Source organism: Pleurodeles waltl, chromosome 4_1, assembly GCF_031143425.1.
Source record: "Pleurodeles waltl isolate 20211129_DDA chromosome 4_1, aPleWal1.hap1.20221129, whole genome shotgun sequence".
In the NCBI taxonomy this organism is placed as follows: Eukaryota; Metazoa; Chordata; class Amphibia; order Caudata; family Salamandridae; genus Pleurodeles; species Pleurodeles waltl.
The window spans coordinates 183,583,601-183,603,455 of NC_090442.1; the positions used below are offsets into that span (position 1 = coordinate 183,583,601).

The 19,855-nt window shown below is 44.4% G+C and overlaps 1 protein-coding gene across 2 annotated transcripts in view; it reads left to right on the plus strand.

The window, feature by feature from the left end:
• The window catches only part of LOC138287527 (protein mono-ADP-ribosyltransferase PARP12-like), a 271,292-nt gene that overhangs the window by 226,115 nt on the left and 25,322 nt on the right, over positions 1-19,855 (plus strand). For both annotated transcript variants that reach the window (XM_069228001.1, XM_069227999.1), the window contains 2 exons: positions 3,590-3,686; positions 16,175-16,271. In XM_069228001.1, the coding sequence (XP_069084102.1) occupies positions 3,590-3,686; positions 16,175-16,271 (194 nt within the window). The remainder of the gene's footprint in view (positions 1-3,589; positions 3,687-16,174; positions 16,272-19,855) is intronic.

Here is a 19,855-nt window from a genome sequence, read left to right on the forward strand (position 1 = left end):
ATGCCCTAGCTGCAGATCGCTGGCTCCTTTAGAAGTGAAGATGTTGTATTGTTCCTCGTGAAGCTGTTCCAAAAGGCGAGCAGGGTTCTTGCTCCCTTGGGTAATGGACCCAAATATCTGAGTCAAGCGCAAGGGGAGAAATACGTGCTTACAGTAAAGACAGTTATCTGCTGTATGGAGTTAAAGCTGGCCCTGTCTTCATGTCTTTAACATTAATGCCACAAACATGGATTGATATGCAAACAATGAATGTTAAAATGTGTATAATGTGTGTCAGGTATTTAGTTCCTCCTATTTCACATGTTTTACTTAATGTTGCATTCCCCAAGAGAGTTAGCTGTTTCAATAAGCTGTGTTTCTGTGCATTGTATTACTCTTTCATAGTGCATACTTTGACTCGTGCCAGGTGTTTATGAGGGGCTTTGATTGGGAGCACTGGTGCTGACGCTGAAGGCAAAGCAAAGTGCCTGACAGTGGGTTGGTCTGTCTGCTGAACACACAAAACAATGGTCATGTATTCCAGTTGCAAATGAAATTCTGTGTAAATGTGTGTGAAGGGGTGCGTATAGGCCAAGATATTTAGAAGGCAAAAGCAAAATGAAATAAAGTGCTTAAATGTGAATGAGTGCAGTATGTTTGGGGTGGGAAAATGAGGGTGATGCGAGGGAGAGCATTTAAGGGAGAAGGAAAAGAGGCTGCTGAAGAGGAAAGAGAGGAGGTTAAAAATGTGCAGGTGGGTGAGATGTGAAGAGAAAAAGGGCATACATATCCAACGTAAAGAACACATAACTGAAGGCCATACTCCTTCCATAGGCCTCAATAATATTTAATTCAGTTTCACAATTTCAGAATTGAAACATTTCAAATGTTAATTATTTAAAACTAATCATTGTTGTTACTCATTTATCTTAAACAGCTAACAACCGTTGACAAAGCCAATAGTACTGGCAGGTTTTAGGTGCATGTCAGTTGTGTTGTATTTCTGAAAGCAATAACATCTCAGAGAGAAACCAAAATACAGGCCGTGTGGCACACTATGAGAATCACAGATATTTATTTTACATGTTCCCTTTTAGAGAGCCCACACTTTTTTCATCCCACTTAAAGATCTGTCTGCACATACTTCTGTATGATTGATTGCAGCCAGCCGCTGTGGGTACTTCCTGCTGCATGGCTAGAGCATTTTATTCCAAAGTTGATGCTGTATGCAGTGCAATACACTGGGCAAGCACACACTTTAAAGGGCCTGAAGTTATTGCTTCCTATAATTTGCACATTAAAGTAACTGTTGAACGTATTAGTGCAGTAAGATATGGGGCAGTTTTTAATGTGCTTAATATTTCAACAATATACATTCCCACTGTTTTATAAAGCTTGCTTTTTCACAAAATTAATTTGATTTCAAATGCATCATTTGCCAATCTTTTTTCAATTTTCTCTTGGGAGGAGGACTCACCTTGGACTCCACATTTGTCCATTAAACTTGCTCAGTTCACTTGCTACATAAAAGTCATACCCAACTTTTACGCCTAACCACTTTCAAATGTCACCAGCTGCTACTGCCACTCACTTGCCAGAGACAGTTTGACTTAGGATCACCTGCATCTACTCTGCACAGACCCAGCAAGCACCAATGATATCCCACTAGGTAAAAACTAAAGAAAATTACACCCAAGACAACACAGTACACATCTTCCACAAGTCCAAAAAGACTTTGACACACAATAAAACAGTAGCTAAATAAGCTGCAATTGTTACACCATTTAAAAAAACTAAAGAAAACGCTTCCATGCAGGGCAATGACACTCATTTGAAGTAAACAGTATAAAAATGTTTTCTTACCGAACACATCCAACTACACAAACTCCAGACCTACCAGTGCCGAAACCGCAAGCAGGAGCCACCACCAAGGAAATCAAAAGCTTTGCACTAGAGACAAAAAGGGAAATAAAACATTAAGATCTCAAGTGCAAATGATGACAATAAATAAAACAGCATTATAAAACACTATGAGATCTGTACTTGGGGCAGATCAGCATCTCTAAAGTCTGCTCTGCCCCCTAGAGGGGCACAAAGCAAAGGCAAGACATTGACACCCAGAGGGAGAGACCCTTCCCACAGCCAAACACCACTTCACACTCACCACCAACCAAATGGCAGCCACACACATCGCCATCCAGAAGACAGTCAATACATACCGCCAGCCAGAAGCCAGGAGAGACACACTGCCAGCGAAATCCACAGTTCAGACACATCATCAGCCAAACGCCATTCCACACACAACAATAGTCAAATGCCAGTACACAAACAGCCAGCCAAACACCAGTACACTGCCAGTCGAACTCCCCCCACCCACACACACACACACACTTTTTCCCTGGTAGATGAACCTCCTCCCTAGGGGGCGGGGTGGCGGGGGGTCAGTAGAATATTGCCGAAATATAATATACATCATTAGAGCGCCGAGGGTGGGTGGGTTCAGGGGTGACAGCAGAAGGGCTTCCGCTGCCACCCTCAATAGAGGCATGTTGCAGGGGGCTTGTGGGGAGAGCACCAGTGCTCCCAACATTGTTGGGTGCAACAACGGCTGCTGAGGATGGCTCCACGCTGTCCTCAGCATGGTAGAGGTAAAAAGTTACACTTCCTGTTAACTTTGCTCTTGTATATTATTATATATAATATTGAATTCCGTGATACCCTCATGCTTTCCAGGTTTGTTTTATAAAATTCACTCACTGGCAGTCTGTATGTGCAGTGCACAGAGGACGAATGTGATGTTATAACCATGATGGTTGTAATCATGATGCTGTTGTGAAGATTGTATGCATGTTGACAATTGTATGGTCTGGTATCAGAATAAGATTCAGAATATTGGTGTGCTAGAAGAAGAACGCAACTCTGGGATTGTACAGTAACGCCCTTATTGTAGTCGGGCAGAGCGGTATCACTGGGAACAATACTGTTCCACCCAATGTACAGGTTCTACATGGTGTGTGAAAGCACACAATAAAGTCAAATGTGTTTCTATGCATGGGACCTGGAATCTGGACCCACATGTGGACCTGGTCTCTCTGGGTCCAGGATGTTATTTTTCATTCTAGCCCCCCCCCCCAAAATTCTGACTGACTGTTAATTGGAGTAGAGATTGTAGCCAGATTTATGTTGGTTACTAAACAACACGGAATGAGGGTCAGAGTGTAAATACCTATTTCCTCCACTGGAATTGTACAGTTTTTTCATATCTTCTTTTTGTGTTTCTTTACTTCCACCTGCAGAGGTCCAAAGTTCTTTCACAACCCCTTTTTTCCTGTTTCTATATTTCTGCCTCTAGAAGTGCACAGTTATTTCATGCCCTCTTTTTTCTATTTCTATATTTCCTCCTCTACAGGTGCATAGTTATTTCACATCCCTTTTTTTGTTTCTATATTTCCTTCTCTGGATGTGTACAGTTCATTCATATCCCTTTTTCTGTTCCTTTAGTTCCTCCTCTGGAGATGCACCGATCTTTCATATCCTCTTTTTCCTGTTTCTATAGTTCCTCCTCTGGAGGTACACAGTTCTTTCATATCCTCTTTCTTTTGTTTCTAAGACATGATCCAGAAGAATTTGGCTTATAAAACAGAGAAAGAGGTTCGCAGGAGACCACGGTTTGTGTCCAAGGACGACATTGATAGGTTAAAGGCATGGTACGTATCCTGTATTATCACTTCCTTTGAAATACGTTTGGATGAATCTCATGCTTAATAGTTTCACCTGCGGTAGGCATGGAAGGCAGTAGTAGTTGGTAGTGACAGAGCATCACCACATCTGCAGAAATCAGAAGGAGGCAAAAGGAAGACACTTGGCCTTTCATTGACAGTTTCACTGCTTCCCTCAGTCTCCTAGGTAGGCAGGAGATCAGCATCTGCCTGAGCACCAACTTCAAAACTTTTTTGTCCTAGACTATGACATCAGACCAATGAATAAGTGTTTTTTGAGTCTGGAGGTTGTAATAATAGCTTCCAGTGGAAAACATATACAACCAGCTGGATGTTACAGTAGTTTGGTCTGTACTTAGAAACCTTTAAAGTCCTGAGGTAATGTAAAGGTGTTACTGGTGCAAAGAGTGTAGTCAATATGTCACGCCATTTTTCCAGCTTGCATGACTAGATGCAATAAACAGATTTTGTGCTAAATCTTAATGTGATGGTGCACATTGATTTTCCCTCATGCTCAGTTTGATCTTTCACATTTGAAAAATGGAGGAAATATATTTTCTCAATCCCATATAATATGCACACTGCAAAAATAGTTAAAAATCGGTGTGCTCTGTTGTTTTCATGCTGCAAACTTTTATCTAATATTGTCAGTCCTAATTGGAGGAAACCATTGTCGCTCTATGCTCTTGTTATACAATTTCAAATTTTCTAACTTTCGCGTCAAGAATTTTCGATTCTATTAAGTACACGGAGGTGAGGATTATGTTTCTCTTTCTTTACTTGCCTTTTACTAGCAGCCAATCAGAAACAATAAAACTTTAAACTACATATCCCATGACCCTTTGTCCTTCCAATCATAGGCGTCAAGTCCCCTATGAATATCCATCATGCAGAAGTCCTTCCTCTTAACTGCCTCTCAAGCCAAACTCCAACCCGACCACATACAAATAAACTGAAACTGAAAGACGTACATAAAATCTCTTGCTGCTAAACTCCAGCACTCCCTGCAACGTGCCAACAAACAACCTGGACTGGATAGAGTCCTCAAATCGTCTTTGTTGCCGAACCTTAATCCTTATGGCATCAAAGCATCAACTCCCCCTGCAAATGTGCAGATGAACCTCCTGAACCATGTAGCGCCATCAGGTTACTTCGTTTCTGAACCTGGGATGAAAAACAGGTAGTAACATTCTAACTATATACATATATCACTCCAAATGGGGTGGGAAAAAAACATTGATACAGTCACATCGATTGTCATATAACATATAATCCATAAAACATGGTACATAATCTAAACATATCCTGAACATGTTCTGTATTGGGTGGCATAATCCTCGCCTCCGTGCCCTTAATAGAATCGAAACTTCTAGATGCAAAGGCTTGAAAAAATAGTAAATTCTATGTCAGGACCGGAGGCTTCGTATTATGCTAGTTTAAAGTTAATTCACTACGACAGAAGCCACATCCACAATAGCTTTATTGTAAAACACTTTAAATGTTAAGTTGGAAGACCAATCCGCAATAATGTCCTCCAAACGGGAACCCACTGAAAAAGTCTTAGCAGCCATAGTGCCCCTCACTGAGTGAGCGCCAAATATGGAGACATCGATCCCCGCTTCATTTAAGAGCCATTTAACCCACCTAGCCAGGGTAGCCGATGAGACTGAGTGGAACGTTTTCTGCAAAGATATCAACAACTGACCATTACAATCCGCTTTAAAGTTCCAAGAGCAATCCTCATAAGATCTGATGCATTTAACCACACATAATTTCTGATGATGTGGAAAAGCAGGATAACTAATACAAGTAGATGCAGTCTTTGTACGTCTGGACAATGTAAAAGATACCCTCAAAGGAGCAAATACTCTACCTACTAAATCCAAAGTACGCACGTCTGAAACACATCTGCATGATATCAGACATAATAGAAGAGTCAATTTAGCCAACAATTGCTTATGAGATAGATCTTTGTTCGCTGACCAAGATTTAAGCAACTTTAGAACCACATCCCCATCCCACAAAGAGGAATATCCTGGTTGTGGTGGTCGTACCAATCTGATACCTCTGAGTACCTGGCATACCCAAGGATGTTCCCCAGCGAGTTTTCCATCCAACAAGGAATGGCCCGCCGAAATAGCAGATTGAAAGCTATTAACCATCCAGTAAGCTAAGCCGTGCCCATCCAATTCAGAAAGAAAATTCACAATTCTATGCGCTCCCGTGCCCATGGAATCCACATTCCGTTTGTGACACCAGCTAACCCATCTTCGCCTGGCGGCCTCATACCTCTTGTGAGTAGAGCGAGCCCAGGATTGGGACAAGAATAACATAGCGTCCTGTGAAACTCCAGGCCCTTCCACCAATACCTGAAATTCTCCAAGCCATGAGGGACAAGAACCCCTGAACCACTAGTGGATGTGGTAGGCACTTTGGATCTGAGAGAAGACTCAGAAAAGACAGAATCCTAACCGGAGGCACACATGCCATTGTCAATGCCACTGGAAACCATGACTGTGCTTTCCAATACGGAGTTATCAGGACCATATCTGCTCTCTGACGTCATACTTGAGCTAGTACCCTCTGTATCATCGAGAAAGGAGGGAACGCATACATCAGTCCCGGCATCCAAGATGGAAGGAAGGCATCCGAAGTCACTGCTTGCGGATCTGGCCTCCAAGAATTGAATACCCAACTTCTGATATTTTACCAGGATGCAAACAGGTCTATCAGAAATGGCCCCCAGCGAAAATTCAGCTGACAAAATACTTGCTGATGCAGTATCCAATCGCTGGAATCTATCAGAAAACGAGGTTCCCAATCCGCAATGACATTGTTCCGGCCCAGTATATACTCCGCCGTCACAGATACCTGATATTGGAGGCAATAATGCAAAAGTCCTTGGCAGTTTCCACCAGGACACAGGACATTGCCCCCCCAAGACGGTTGATATACCATACTGCTGATACATTGTCCATTTTTAACACAATATAACAGCTGGTCTTGCAGGGAGAAAGAGTGCGGATCGCAAATGACCCCGCCAGAAGTTCCAGGCAATTGATATGCATGCGAAGCTCCTCCAGGGACCAATGACCCCTGTTTCCACCTGGCCATATCTGACCCCAACGACTGGCATTGGACTCCATTATTACCTCCGGAACTGGAGCAAATATTGCTCTGCCATTCCAGGCACCCATATGATCCAGCCACCAATTCAATTCCGTCCGGGCGTCTTCCAAGATGACTATTTTCTCTTTGTAAGCCAACCCCAGACGAAGATGTAAAATCTTCAACCAATGAAGGGCCCGGTAATGTAGAGGGCTTGAGAATATCGCTTGAATTGATGATGCTAACAACCCTACCAGGTGAGCCAATATCCTAAAGGATAAAGTCAGAGAGGCAAGCCTTCTCCTCAATTCCTTCTTGATCAAGATCCTTTTCTTTAAGGGCAGAAGAAGTTGAGCCGTGACTGAATCCACTTGAAAACCCAGGAACTCCAATTTCTGAGTCAGAACCAGCATGGACTTGTCTGAATTTACAACAAACCCCAGATCCTGTAGGAGCTGGACTGTCCATGAAATATGAAGGACCACTGTGTCTCTTTCTTGGGCCATAACCAGGGTGTTGTCCAGAAATATTATTAGATGCACCCCTCGATCCCACAAAAACGGAACCACTGCTCGTAGTAACTTGGTGAAGCATCAAGGGGCCGACGACAGGCTGGACGGCATTGCTGCAAACTCGTACCACTGGTGACGCCACTGAAATTGGAGAAACCTCCAATGTGGCGGGAAGATGGGAACTGATAAATATGCGCCCCTGAGATCCGAACGGACTAACCAATCTCTCTCTTGCAATCGGTCTTGAAGCAAGTGTATGCCCTGGTGACAGGGCCCGGGAACCACTACAGGGTGGGCCGATGTTTGAGTCCCACGGGGGGACTCAAAGGAACTTATTTGGTGCTAGCATGAAGGAACGTGCTTACGTCACCCGGGATTCCGTTTCGCCAGGCAAAGCAGGGAGACGCGAGCAAGAAGCAGGACACGAGGAGAAGGAGAGACGTGAGGAGGACACAGGACGCCAGGAGGAGGAGAGACATGAGGAGAAGGAGAGCGGAGACCCAGGAGAGCTGGGCCGACACAAAGCCGGAGCAGAACAGGAGAGCCAGGGAGCAGCCACAAGAAACAGGGAGATTGGAAAAGCCAGCAACATCCCTGGAGGGATGTGGCTATTCCATGTACATGATTGCTTGTGCGGTCAACTATCAGAGCTAGTAGGGAAAGTTAGGAGGGGCTGGGGAGGCGGGCTAGGGACGAGGGAATCACGGGCACAAAGAGTTGGAAACAGCAAAGACTTCATTAGACATTCTAGAAAAGGGGAAGGCATGTTCTAAGCACTATAGTTTTTTTAAAAACAAATTTATAACTGAACCAATTAGACATGTTAGAGATGGGTATTATAGAGGCATCCACTAGTCCATGGTGTTCTCCAGTGGTTTTGGTACCAAAACCAAATGGAAGTATCGGATTTTCACCAGCTCAATTCCATTTCACAGTTTGATACTTATCCCATGCCCCGGGTCGATGAATTAATTGAGTGCCTAGGCCAGGCCCAGTTTCTAACTACCGTAGATCTAACTAAAGGGTACTGGCAAATCCCTGTGACCCCCTCGGATAAAGAGAAAACAGCCTTCTCTACACCTTCCGGACTTTATCAATTCACAGTATTGCCTTTCGGACTACATGGTGCCCCTGCTACTTTTCAAAGGCTGATGGATGTAATTTTAAGGACCCACCAGGAATACGCAGCAGCGTATCTGAATGATATCGTTATATATAGTCGCACCTGGGACCAACATTTGGAACAACTGTCCAGAGTTCTACAAGCCCTACAAGAGGCAGGGTTGACTGCAAATGCAGAAAAGTGTAACATAGCCAAGACTTCCATTAATTATCTTGGCTATGTCATTGAGGGTGGGAAAATTAAACCTCAATTGGATAAGGTTGATGCATTCAAACAAATACCTGTACTTAAAATTAAACAAGAAATAAGGGCCTTCTTAGGGAGGGGAGGGTACTATAGGCGATTTATACCACATTACTCCACCCTAGCAGCGCCCCTAACAAACCTTCTAGAAAAGGTCAGACCCAACAAGATAACTTTGATACTGGTTATCAGTCAACTGGGTTATCTGATGCTCAAAGAACTCCTGACTACTGAACCTGTGTTACACTGTCACAACTTTAATAAATCGTTTTCCCTACAGACAGATGCGTCCGATCAGGGATTAGGGGCTGTCTGTTCACAGGATGATAACGAAGGACACCCACATCCCATTGTGTACATTAGCAGAAAGTTACTGCCAAGGGAGAACTACCCCACCTTGGAGAAAGAATGTTTAGCTATCAAATGGGCTGTTGAGGCCCTCCAATACTACTTGTTAGGTAGGCCTTTCGTGCTCCTTATGGATCATGCCCCTTTAACCTGGTTGGCTCGATATAAGGACTAAAATACAAGGGTTCTTAAGTGGCTCTTATCCCTCCAGCCCTTTATGTTTCAAGTTCAACATACTCCGGGATCCTTATTGACCAACGCTGACTATCTATCCCAGCCACTCTCTGGGGATAGCAAGTGTAACAGGGCCCGGGAACCACTGCAGGGCAAGCCGATGTTTGAGTCGTAACTTACTTGATGCTAGCACGAAGAAACGTGCTTATGTCACCGGGGGTTCCGTTTCCCCGGTGAAGCAGGGAGACGCGAGCAAGAAGCAGGACGCGAGGAGAAGGAGAGACGTGAGGAGGAAGCAGGACACCAGGAGGAGGAGAGACGCAAGGAGAAGGAGACCCAGGAGAGCCAGGCCGACACAAAGCCGGAGCAGAACAGGAGAGCCGGGGAGCAGCCGCGTGGAATGGAGAGAGTGGAAAATCCAAGGACGTGGCTATTCCAGGTACGTGATCATTTGCGCGGTCAACTATCAGAGCTAGTAGGAAAGGTCGGAGGGACCGGGGAGGAGGGTTAGGGAAGTAGGATTCACGGCCACAAAGAGGTGGAACCGGCAAAGACCTCATTAGACATTCCAGAAAAGGGGAAGGCACATTCTAAGCACTATAGATTTTTTTTTTGTTTGTTTTTTATAACTGCACCAATTAAACAAAACTTAAAAGAAAGGAAAAGAAAAACAAACTTCTGAAAAACCGACAACTGGCCCTTGGCAGCACTAATTAGAAAAACCCCTTGTGTGTACACAAAGAGGATACAACGCCCCCCCCCCCCCCCCCCCCATAGTCACCCCAACCTGCGTGCTCATAGTAAAAAGAAAAGAAAAGAAATTACAAGAAGGAAAATACAGAGAAAACACTTCCCTGACAACTGCTTGTTATTTATTTTTCTCCCCTTCTCTCGCTGGCTACTTGGGAGTGTAAGGAAGAAGAAATTCTGACATCCTATGGACATAAACAAAGAGGCTGTCACACTGGGAAGGAAACGAGAGACATGATAAATACAGCAGCGTCATGGCAAAATCTAAGGAAACATTATAACTCTGTATTGGGGTACTAATAAAGCCCTTCTGTCCACATATACCTAGTGCAAAACACTTTATAGAGTTAATAGAAGCACTAGGGACTTCCTTGGGTACAAACCCCCTATCACAGCCCTCCATTTTGAAGTGGCAATACACGATCCATGAATTGAATCTTTTTGAGATTGAATAGTAACCAGAAGCCTTTGTCCTTCTTCTGCACTAGAAATAACGTACTGACAAAACCTCTGATGTGGGGTTGAATAAAACTCCAATCGGAATCCCTGAATCATTTGTAATACCCAGGGATTTTCAGTAATCAGCTTCCACTGACGTTGTAACCCTGAATCCTTCCCCCAACCAATGCCTCTGAAGCCGGAATCACACTTACCTGCATAAGAGGAATTGGCTGTGGTATTGCCCCTTCAATATCCACCTCTTTAGGTGCATCCGTGCCCTCCTCAGTTGCAGGAAGGATAAAAGGGAGACGACTCGGAGGTGGAACCTCTGCCTCTTTGATAGCTTCTAGAAGCCTGATTGGTGCCGTGGCTAGGCGCTCGGCCTCAGAAACGTCCAGCTGTGTTAAAAAGGCCACTGTGGAATACCTTTTTTGTGGATGTTTGAGCCTTATCCAAGGCTGCTTTGGTCAACACATACTTTCCCAGGTCATTCACAAATTTGTCGCCAAACAGAAGACCATTCGCCATAGTTTCTGCTTCTGTGGAGGCCAACTCCTTCAACTTAGGGTCATTGCGCATTCAAAATTACTTGCGTTGTTCAATAGACATAGCACAGATCGCATTGCCTAGCATACAAATGGCTCGTTGAGCCCACTCTAATACCTCTTCTGGGTCTAGTTGTGTATTTGCCTCCTTGGCTTGGACTGCCAACTCTAGAATCTTAATAAGAGGCTCAGAAACATCTAATAATTTGTCTTGACAGCCTCTCCAGGCTCTGTCCAGACCCTTTTTGGGGTTCTTGGTGAATTTCTTTAGGAATGTCACCATATTTGGATCGAGTTCGGGCGTGTCCAGCACTTTCCCCAGCAATGAAGGTGGGGGACATCCAGAGCGAAGAGTGTTGCGCACTTCACGCTCTAAACCCCTACGCAGTCTCTCTTGCACATAATGTGCAACTTCCACGCATGGAAACCATTCCGTAGACCAGAGGTGAATAATATTTCCGGGTTCGAACAACAGAGTTTTAGACTTCACCATAGATTAGTCCCCCCTAATATTGTGAGGCTTGTGTTTACGTTTGGAGGCGGTATGTAACTCCTCCTGTGAGGCATCTGAGTCCCAGGAGGCCTGCGTAGATGTGGGAGACACACCTGTGATCTAGGGATTCGCTCCAACAGTGTTCCACAAGACACCAAAAGCTGATTTTGACAAAGCCTCTGCCGACCTTGAAGCAGAGTTCGATGCAGTGCTCCCACCTGAGGCTCTGGGCAGGAAATTTCCCTTTCCTAGGGTTCTGGGCCAGGATTCACCTGACGCACCTCCAAATTCTCTTCATTCGAAACGTACCAGGGGCTGGGTAAATGGCTTCAAAGCTTTAATTAAAGCTTGATTCATGGAATCCTGCACTAGATTATTCAGTGCTTCCACTAGACGCTCTTCTATATGCTGGTCATATGGTATCTCAGCATACTGCATGTAACCTTCCTCATCATCTGCGTAGTATGCCATGATGCCTGACCAATGTCAAGCAATGAGGGATGGAAGAGGTTAAGGGGGGAATGAACCCTGTGCAGGTGACAGACTTTGCAAAAGCACCAGTACCAGGAACACTATATTTGCTGAAAGTCTGTTAAATCACTGAATCTAGAGTGGAGGGAGCCACCTGCCACATTCCCTAGGGCAAAGCCCTAAAACTGTTATTTTCACCCAGTTGTGTGTTCCGTTGGGATTAGGAGCCTGTAAACCACTGTTCCACACACGTTACAAGCCCATCAGAAGAAAGAACCCTAGTATGTCTCACCGCTCATGCGCGGGTATGGGCACTGACAGAGGACAACATTCCTCATGAGTGGAGCTCCGCTCTGATCCCCGCTCCACATGACTTAAACCTCGTAAGCACAACAAAATACCAAATAAATATAAACCTCAGCGGGCGTAAGCGTCATTAAGAGTGCTACCCGCCCGAAATAAAAATTAGTGTAATTAACAATTCAATACACAAGGAAGTAGCGTAAATGAGAAAACACTTAACTCGGCTGCTGCAGCACCAAAGAAAGAGGAAGGACTGCTGCGTGATTGATATTTATAGGGGACTTGATGCCTATGATTGGAAGGGGACAAAAGGTCATGGGATATATACAGGGAGTGCAGAATTATTAGGCAAATGAGTATTTTGACCACATCATCCTCTTTATGCATGTTGTCTTACTCCAAGCTGTATAGGCTCGAAAGCCTACTACCAATTAAGCATATTAGGTGATGTGCATCTCTGTAATGAGAAGGGGTGTGGTCTAATGACATCAACACCCTATATCAGGTGTGCATAATTATTAGGCAACTTAACAAAAAACAAATATATACCCATTTCAATTATTTATTATTACCAGTGAAACCAATATAACATCTCAACATTCACAAATATACATTTCTGACATTCAAAAACAAAACAAAAACAAATCAGTGACCAATATAGCCACCTTTCTTTGCAAGGACACTCAAAAGCCTGCCATCCATGGATTCTGTCAGTGTTTTGATCTGTTCACCATCAACATTGCGTGCAGCAGCAACCACAGCCTCCCAGACACTGTTCAGAGAGGTGTACTGTTTTCCCTCCTTGTAAATCTCACATTTGATGATGGACCACAGGTTCTCAATGGGGTTCAGATCAGGTGAACAAGGAGGCCATGTCATTAGATTTCCTTCTTTTATACCCTTTCTTGCCAGCCACGCTGTGGAGTACTTGGACGCGTGTGATGGAGCATTGTCCTGCATGAAAATCATGTTTTTCTTGAAGGATGCAGACTTCTTCCTGTACCACTGCTTGAAGAAGGTGTCTTCCAGGAACTGGCAGTGGGACTGGGAGTTGAGCTTGACTCCATCCTCAACCCGAAAAGGCCCCACAAGCTCATCTTTGATGATACCAGCCCAAACCAGTACTCCACCTCCACCTTGCTGGCGTCTGAGTCGGACTGGAGCTCTCTGCCCTTTACCAATCCAGCCACGGGCCCATCCATCTGGCCCATCAAGACTCACTCTCATTTCATCAGTCCATAAAACCTTAGAAAAATCAGTCTTGAGATATTTCTTGGCCCAGTCTTGACGTTTCAGCTTGTGTGTCTTGTTCAGTGGTGGTCGTCTTTCAGCCTTTCTTACCTTGGCCATGTCTCTGAGTATTGCACACCTTGTGCTTTTGGGCACTCCAGTGATGTTGCAGCTCTGAAATATGGCCAAACTGGTGGCAAGTGGCATCGTGGCAGCTGCACGCTTGACTTTTCTCAGTTCATGGGCAGTTATTTTGCGCCTTGGTTTTTCCACACGCTTCTTGCGACCCTGTTGACTATTTTGAATGAAACGCTTGATTGTTCGATGATCACGCTTCAGAAGCTTTGCAATTTTAAGAGTGCTGCATCCCTCTGCAAGATATCTCACTATTTTTGACTTTTCTGAGCCTGTCAAGTCCTTCTTTTGACCCATTTTGCCAAAGGAAAGGAAGTTGCCTAATAATTATGCACACCTGATATAGGGTGTTGATGTCATTAGACCACACCCCTTCTCATTACAGAGATGCACATCACCTAATATGCTTAATTGGTAGTAGGCTTTCGAGCCTATACAGCTTGGAGTAAGACAACATGCATAAAGAGGATGATGTGGTCAAAATACTCATTTGGCTAATAATTCTGCACTCCCTGTAGTTTAAAGTTGATTGTTTCTGATTGGCTGCTGTTAAAAGGCAGGTAAAGAAAGAGAAGCATAATCCAAAGCCTCCGGTCCTGACATAGAATCAGTAAAACAGTAAATAATGGGTTGCTTCCATTTTTTCTGCGTATGCAAAACTTTGTTCAACATGTGGCCCCAGGTCACTCCTTTATATTTGACCCAAGTCTTTTCTCACTGGGTCTGAAAACTGTTGGCATTGTGTGGAGCCTATCAATGAAATTAGCTGCGTGTAAGTGTCTGGTGTGCTAAAATAAATCATCATGAATGTCCTATAGCCCCACAAAAAATTAAATAGTGAACTTCTTTATAAAGGAAGAAACATCTGACCCACATGCCTGTATTCTTGAGGGGTTGGGAGTGTTAGGTAGGGTTGAATAGATCTTATATCCATAAGGCATAAGGGCTACGAAGCCTTATTTCACCTGTCACAACTGCAGCCAAGCCTGACTCTCTGGCTAACAGCATTTTAACTAGGGGCACTTGCAAATCTGCACCTCTAAAGGGGAATACAAACTACTTGTCTCTTAGGCCAGCTGTATGTAGCTTAATGTTTATGATTTCTTAATAGCAAATCTTAGTGATTCGCTATTAAGAAATCGCAAACTGCAATGTAGGACAGTGTGTTTGATACTGTTAGCGGTTCGCAGTGGGTCGCCAATGGACCTGCCTCATCTATATTCATGAGGCAGGTCGGATTTTGTGACCTATTGTGAATGGCTCCAATTACAGGGATTTTAAAGGAAGCAATCTTTTTTTTGTAATGCAGCCCGTTTTCCTTAAAGGACAATGGGATGCATTGTTTGGATCGCATTCTCAGTCTCAAATCATTCTAACATCCTCCTGCGACTCGCTATTAGGAAGGGAAGCCCTTGGCATGCCCCTTCCTAATAGCGAATCGCAAACTCTATTTTGGTAGTTGGTAATAGGTTAAATAGGAATGTACATGGCAAAAAGCCTTTTACCCATTGCAAACCGCCCAATGGGCTGTTTGCGACCAGTAAAAGAGCTTCAGACATCTGGCCTTTAATGCAGTGTACTGTTGGCTAACAAGCTTGGGGGAAAACAAAGCCCTGCTTGTGGCATGGAGAGACTATATGGACCAAATGTACTAAAATTTGAAATTGCGAGTTCCCAGTTGTGATTTCATGCGTATCACAATTAGGAAATCGCAATTTCAAATGAATGAAACTCTTTTCAGTTTCTTTTGCGATTCTCATTGGGTGGCAAAAGGACCAACCTCATGAATAATAATGAGGTAGGTCGCAATTTGTGACCCATTAAGAATCACAGCCATCACAGGGGTGACGGCCATTTGGGCTTAGCAGACCACCATGTCTGTGATTGCTTTCAAATAAAGCAATCTTTTTTTCTTTTTTTTTAAACGCAGACCGTTTTCCCTAAAGGAAAAGGGGATGCGTTTAAAAAGAAAAACATGGACCGTTTAAGTTTCATTTTTAAGAGTAGGCAGTGGTCCCTGAGACCACTGCCTGCTGTATTTTCCCCACCATTCTCAAAGGAGAAGGGGTCACTTAGAGACTCCTTCCCTTTTCCGAATGGGTTACCACCAACTTTCTATTGGTGGGAAACTGCAAATGTTTTGCGACTGCATTCTGGTCGCAAAACATTCACACATACCTTTCCTTTTCGGTAATAGGAAGGGGTGCACTCAACATGCCCCTTCCTAATTCCGAATGGCAAAACCCAAATTGAGATTCGGTAACAAGAATCGCAATTTGAGCTTTGAATATCACAAAAAGTAAATTTTTAATCGCAAACGGGCCGATTCTGCAACAGAAAAATTGTTTGTGCATTTGGCCACACGGATACCTATGTTACGTGATTCGCCGGCCCGGCTGCACCAAGGGGCACAGGCGGTTGCAACGAGGTAAGGGAGTAGGGGAAGTATACATCTGACCGTCAGGAACGACGGCCGAGGATGGTTCAAGCATAGTTAAAGGACTCTGGCAGTGGGAAAGGTGCTGGTTCCTTGCAGTGGAAATATAGAAAGAAAGTCATAGATATGCGTTATTAACCAAGTATCTTTTTCTTTTTGTCAGTGGTGGAGCCGTCATGAACACCACTCAGCTGTCCTCGTCAGGTCAAGCAATACCAAGCTACTGGGACCGCAATGCAGTGCCCGATCTGGGATACAAGGTACAAACTGGAAGTGCTCAGATGCATTGTGCGCTTCCTTGCACTTATTTTTGCATTGTTGTAAAACAGGATTTGACTAACATGCATTCTACCAGTGACTGAGCAGCTTTGCAACGGTGATCGGGCAGCCTGCACTGGTGATCAAGCAGTTTTGCAATGGTGACAGAGCATTTTTGTACTGATGACCGGACAGTTTTGCACTGGTGACTGGACAGTTTTGCACTGGTGACTGGGCAGTACTGCAGTGGTGGTTGGGCAGTTTTGAACTACTGACTGTCCCCTGAAATTAATACTTTTCACTGGTCAGTCAACGTGATTGCAAGTACAAATGTTTCCTGTCACTGGTGCCATGTATTTAATCCAGCCCCATCTTGGTGTACAGAGGCAGGCTGGAACCCTAGGATGGTGGCAGGATGTGTGCTGTTTGGATGGTGTTAATTGGGTCTGCACTTCACTCTCATATCAGTTGCTTGCTAATAGAATCAGTCATTTTCTTTATGCTGTTTGGCATAACTCAAACTCTGCCATGAATAACAGGTTTACATCCAATCTTTCATGTTAACGACACCTCCGGAATCAGTGAGCAATAAAGTCCTAGCATCAGAAATATCAGACTCAAAAGTGGTGAAAATCCCAGACAAGTGCTTGCAGAACATTTGCAATGTAACCTTTGATACAAAACACTAAAACTTGTGAACAGTTTTGAAGTCTTCTTTTTAAAGAGACTTCAAGTAATTCCTGGGGTGTGCTGATCAGTTACATGTTACCCAGGTAAGCTCGTTTAAAAGTGGCATCATTCCAGATAGTTAGTGGTGCATGCTAACCTGTGCATGTGCAACGCACATCTATGCCTGCGTTGCACTAGTATTGTACAGTATTTACACAAACCTTCACTGAGGCCCTGGAGCACTTCTGCGTGGTACAGTAATGGCTGCCCTCTTTAGTGTGCTTGGTGGTATGCAATCTGGGTTTTTTGGCCCCTGCAGCTAGTTGGGCTATGTCTATTATGATGTCATACCTGCGTCACAGGCATGCTGCCAGCAGCTCATACGTGGACTGTTTCCTTCCACCCTTGGGTGCCATTCCACACAACTCCACCTAAATTATGCAGTGTTAATTATGCAATAACCTCTAGTGCCTCCACTTAGTTGATTCAGGCAGTATGGCAACAGAAATGACCTTTTGCTACTTTACCTCCTGAATTTAGGGTCCTGGAAAAAGGTAACATAATCCTCATAGTGTGAAACTTGAACCGACATCTCGTGAACGCCATGTGACATAACATTAATGGCATCTTCTTCCAACTGCAATATCTGAGATCTTTCAGAGTCTCTAAAGAACGAATATGTACAGTATTATAGGGGTGATGGTAAATTGTCGTGTGTCCTTGGTAAATACACTTCAAATATTCTATGTTGTCCGCGAAGATGTAAAAAAAGGATGTGCATAAAAATACTCAGTGATTTCCAACATGAGCACAGTTTGTAAAGCATGGCTGTGACTTGACACTGTTACTTTAGAGCCCTTGTAGTTCCTGCGGGTATAAAACGTGGCGCCTGTCTCACTCCTGGCCTGCTTCTCAGCAGCTCCCTGGATAATCCCGGTCTTTCAGCAGCCACCATTTGTCAGGCTCCAGGCCTGTCCATATCAACTTCTCGTGATGCTGATCAAAGGTGGTTTTCTTATGTGTTTGATGTCAAATCCTTCTGAAATTAGGAAAGGAGGACTGACTGCTTTGAAGTTGACTTGCCAACCCTGCATTCCGTGTCTCTTTAGCCAGGAAGGGGTTACATTAGTGCAAATAGAATGTGCTCACTATTTAGAGTACCTGTCTGCTCTTAAGGAGTATTGGTACTCTGACATTAAATGTATTGCAGCGGTGCTGAGAAGTGCAGGTACTCTCCCTTTAAAATTAAAGGGGTGCAGGTACTCCGTACTGAACAGTACCTGCCCATATAAACGACTGGATTACATCAACTTGCATCAAACAACTTCTGCTTATGACGAGAACTTGGTATGCGTATGAGTAGTACCAAGTATCCTGTCAGTCAAAAAGAAAATCCTATAACTTACTGGTAATCTTCATTACTCCTTGTCCTGTAGTCCTCATCCCATTTATTACTGATGGAGAGAGAACTCTCCCTGTGACAGAAAAAAGAACACGAGGAATGCATTACATCCCCACCCAACCTCTTTCCCTCCGGGAGTACAAAACACATGCATTCCCAGCGTTCCTCCTGAACTACCAAGCAAATCACACGAAGGCTGGTCGCCAGTGAGGAAGGGCGAGGCGTAATGAATATACAGGACCAGGAGTAATGAAGATTACCGGTAAGTAATAGGATATTACCCCCAGGGCCACCAGTCCTAGTCTGCTTCATTACTGATGGAGAATACCCAAGCCAAGAAACACACACAAAAACAGAAAACAAATCACACAGGGACACAAAAAGTGAAGCGGCACATGCCAGTGATTTATTACATAACACTGAACAAAACAGAAATTCAGGTGCAAACTGCCCGTAAACCCCCCCATTCAAAATTTGTCTCATCCCCCAACACATTCTGGATGCGGTAATGGCGGACAAAAGTATTGGAAGCTGCCCTACAAATCTCAGTAATGGACACCCCCTTTAATTCTGCCCAAGAAGCCTCCATACCCCTGGTCGAGCACCCCAGCCGGAGGAGGAAAACCTACCAGAGAATATGCCAATTCGATCAGTTGCTTGATCCACCTACTGACAGACAGAAAGGAAGCCTTCTCATGCCTGGAAGAAGCACCAAAGGAAAGAAACAAGGAATCAGACTTCCTGAAAGGCCTGGTCCTTTCTAAGTACACCAACAAAGCCCTCTTGACACCCAGCAAGGAACACTCCAAATCCCCCTCACCCTCAGGAGCAGCCCCTAAGGAAGGCAACAGCACCTCCTGAGAATGCTGAAAGCGGGAAGCAACTTTGGGAACAAAACAGGAATCCAAACTCAACACCACCCCATCTTCAGAGAAAGACAGGAAGGGTTCCCTAGCCATCAATGTCCCTAACTCACCAATGCACCTGGCAGAGGTGATAGGTACCAAGAAAACACACAAAAAACACTTTGAAGGTCAAAAACGTAATATCCGCCACTTCTAATGGCTGAAAGGGGGCAGACACCAAGGACCTCAACACCAAAGGTAAATCCAATAATTAAAAAAGAGGTTTGACCAAAGGACGGGCCACAGAAAAACCACTCAACAACCTTGACACCAGATCATCAGCATCAGCCAGATTGCCCCAAGGAGAACGAGAAGCATTGATAGCAGCCCATTGTGCCCTCAAGGTCGAGACGGACAAACGCTTCTCAAACACTTCCCACAAAAACTGAAGCACTGACATCAAAGAACATTCCAAAGGAGACAACTGAAGAGGGACACACCAACATTGGCAATTACCCCAATGCCTGGAATATGCTCTCAAGGTGGAAGATCTACGGGACTGCTGAATGGCCATAGCTAAGTCCCTGGGAATGCTCTTGAGCTGTAAGCCCCCCTCTCAACTTCCAAACAAACAGGCAGAGTTTCTGGAAAGCTAGGGATCAAACTGACC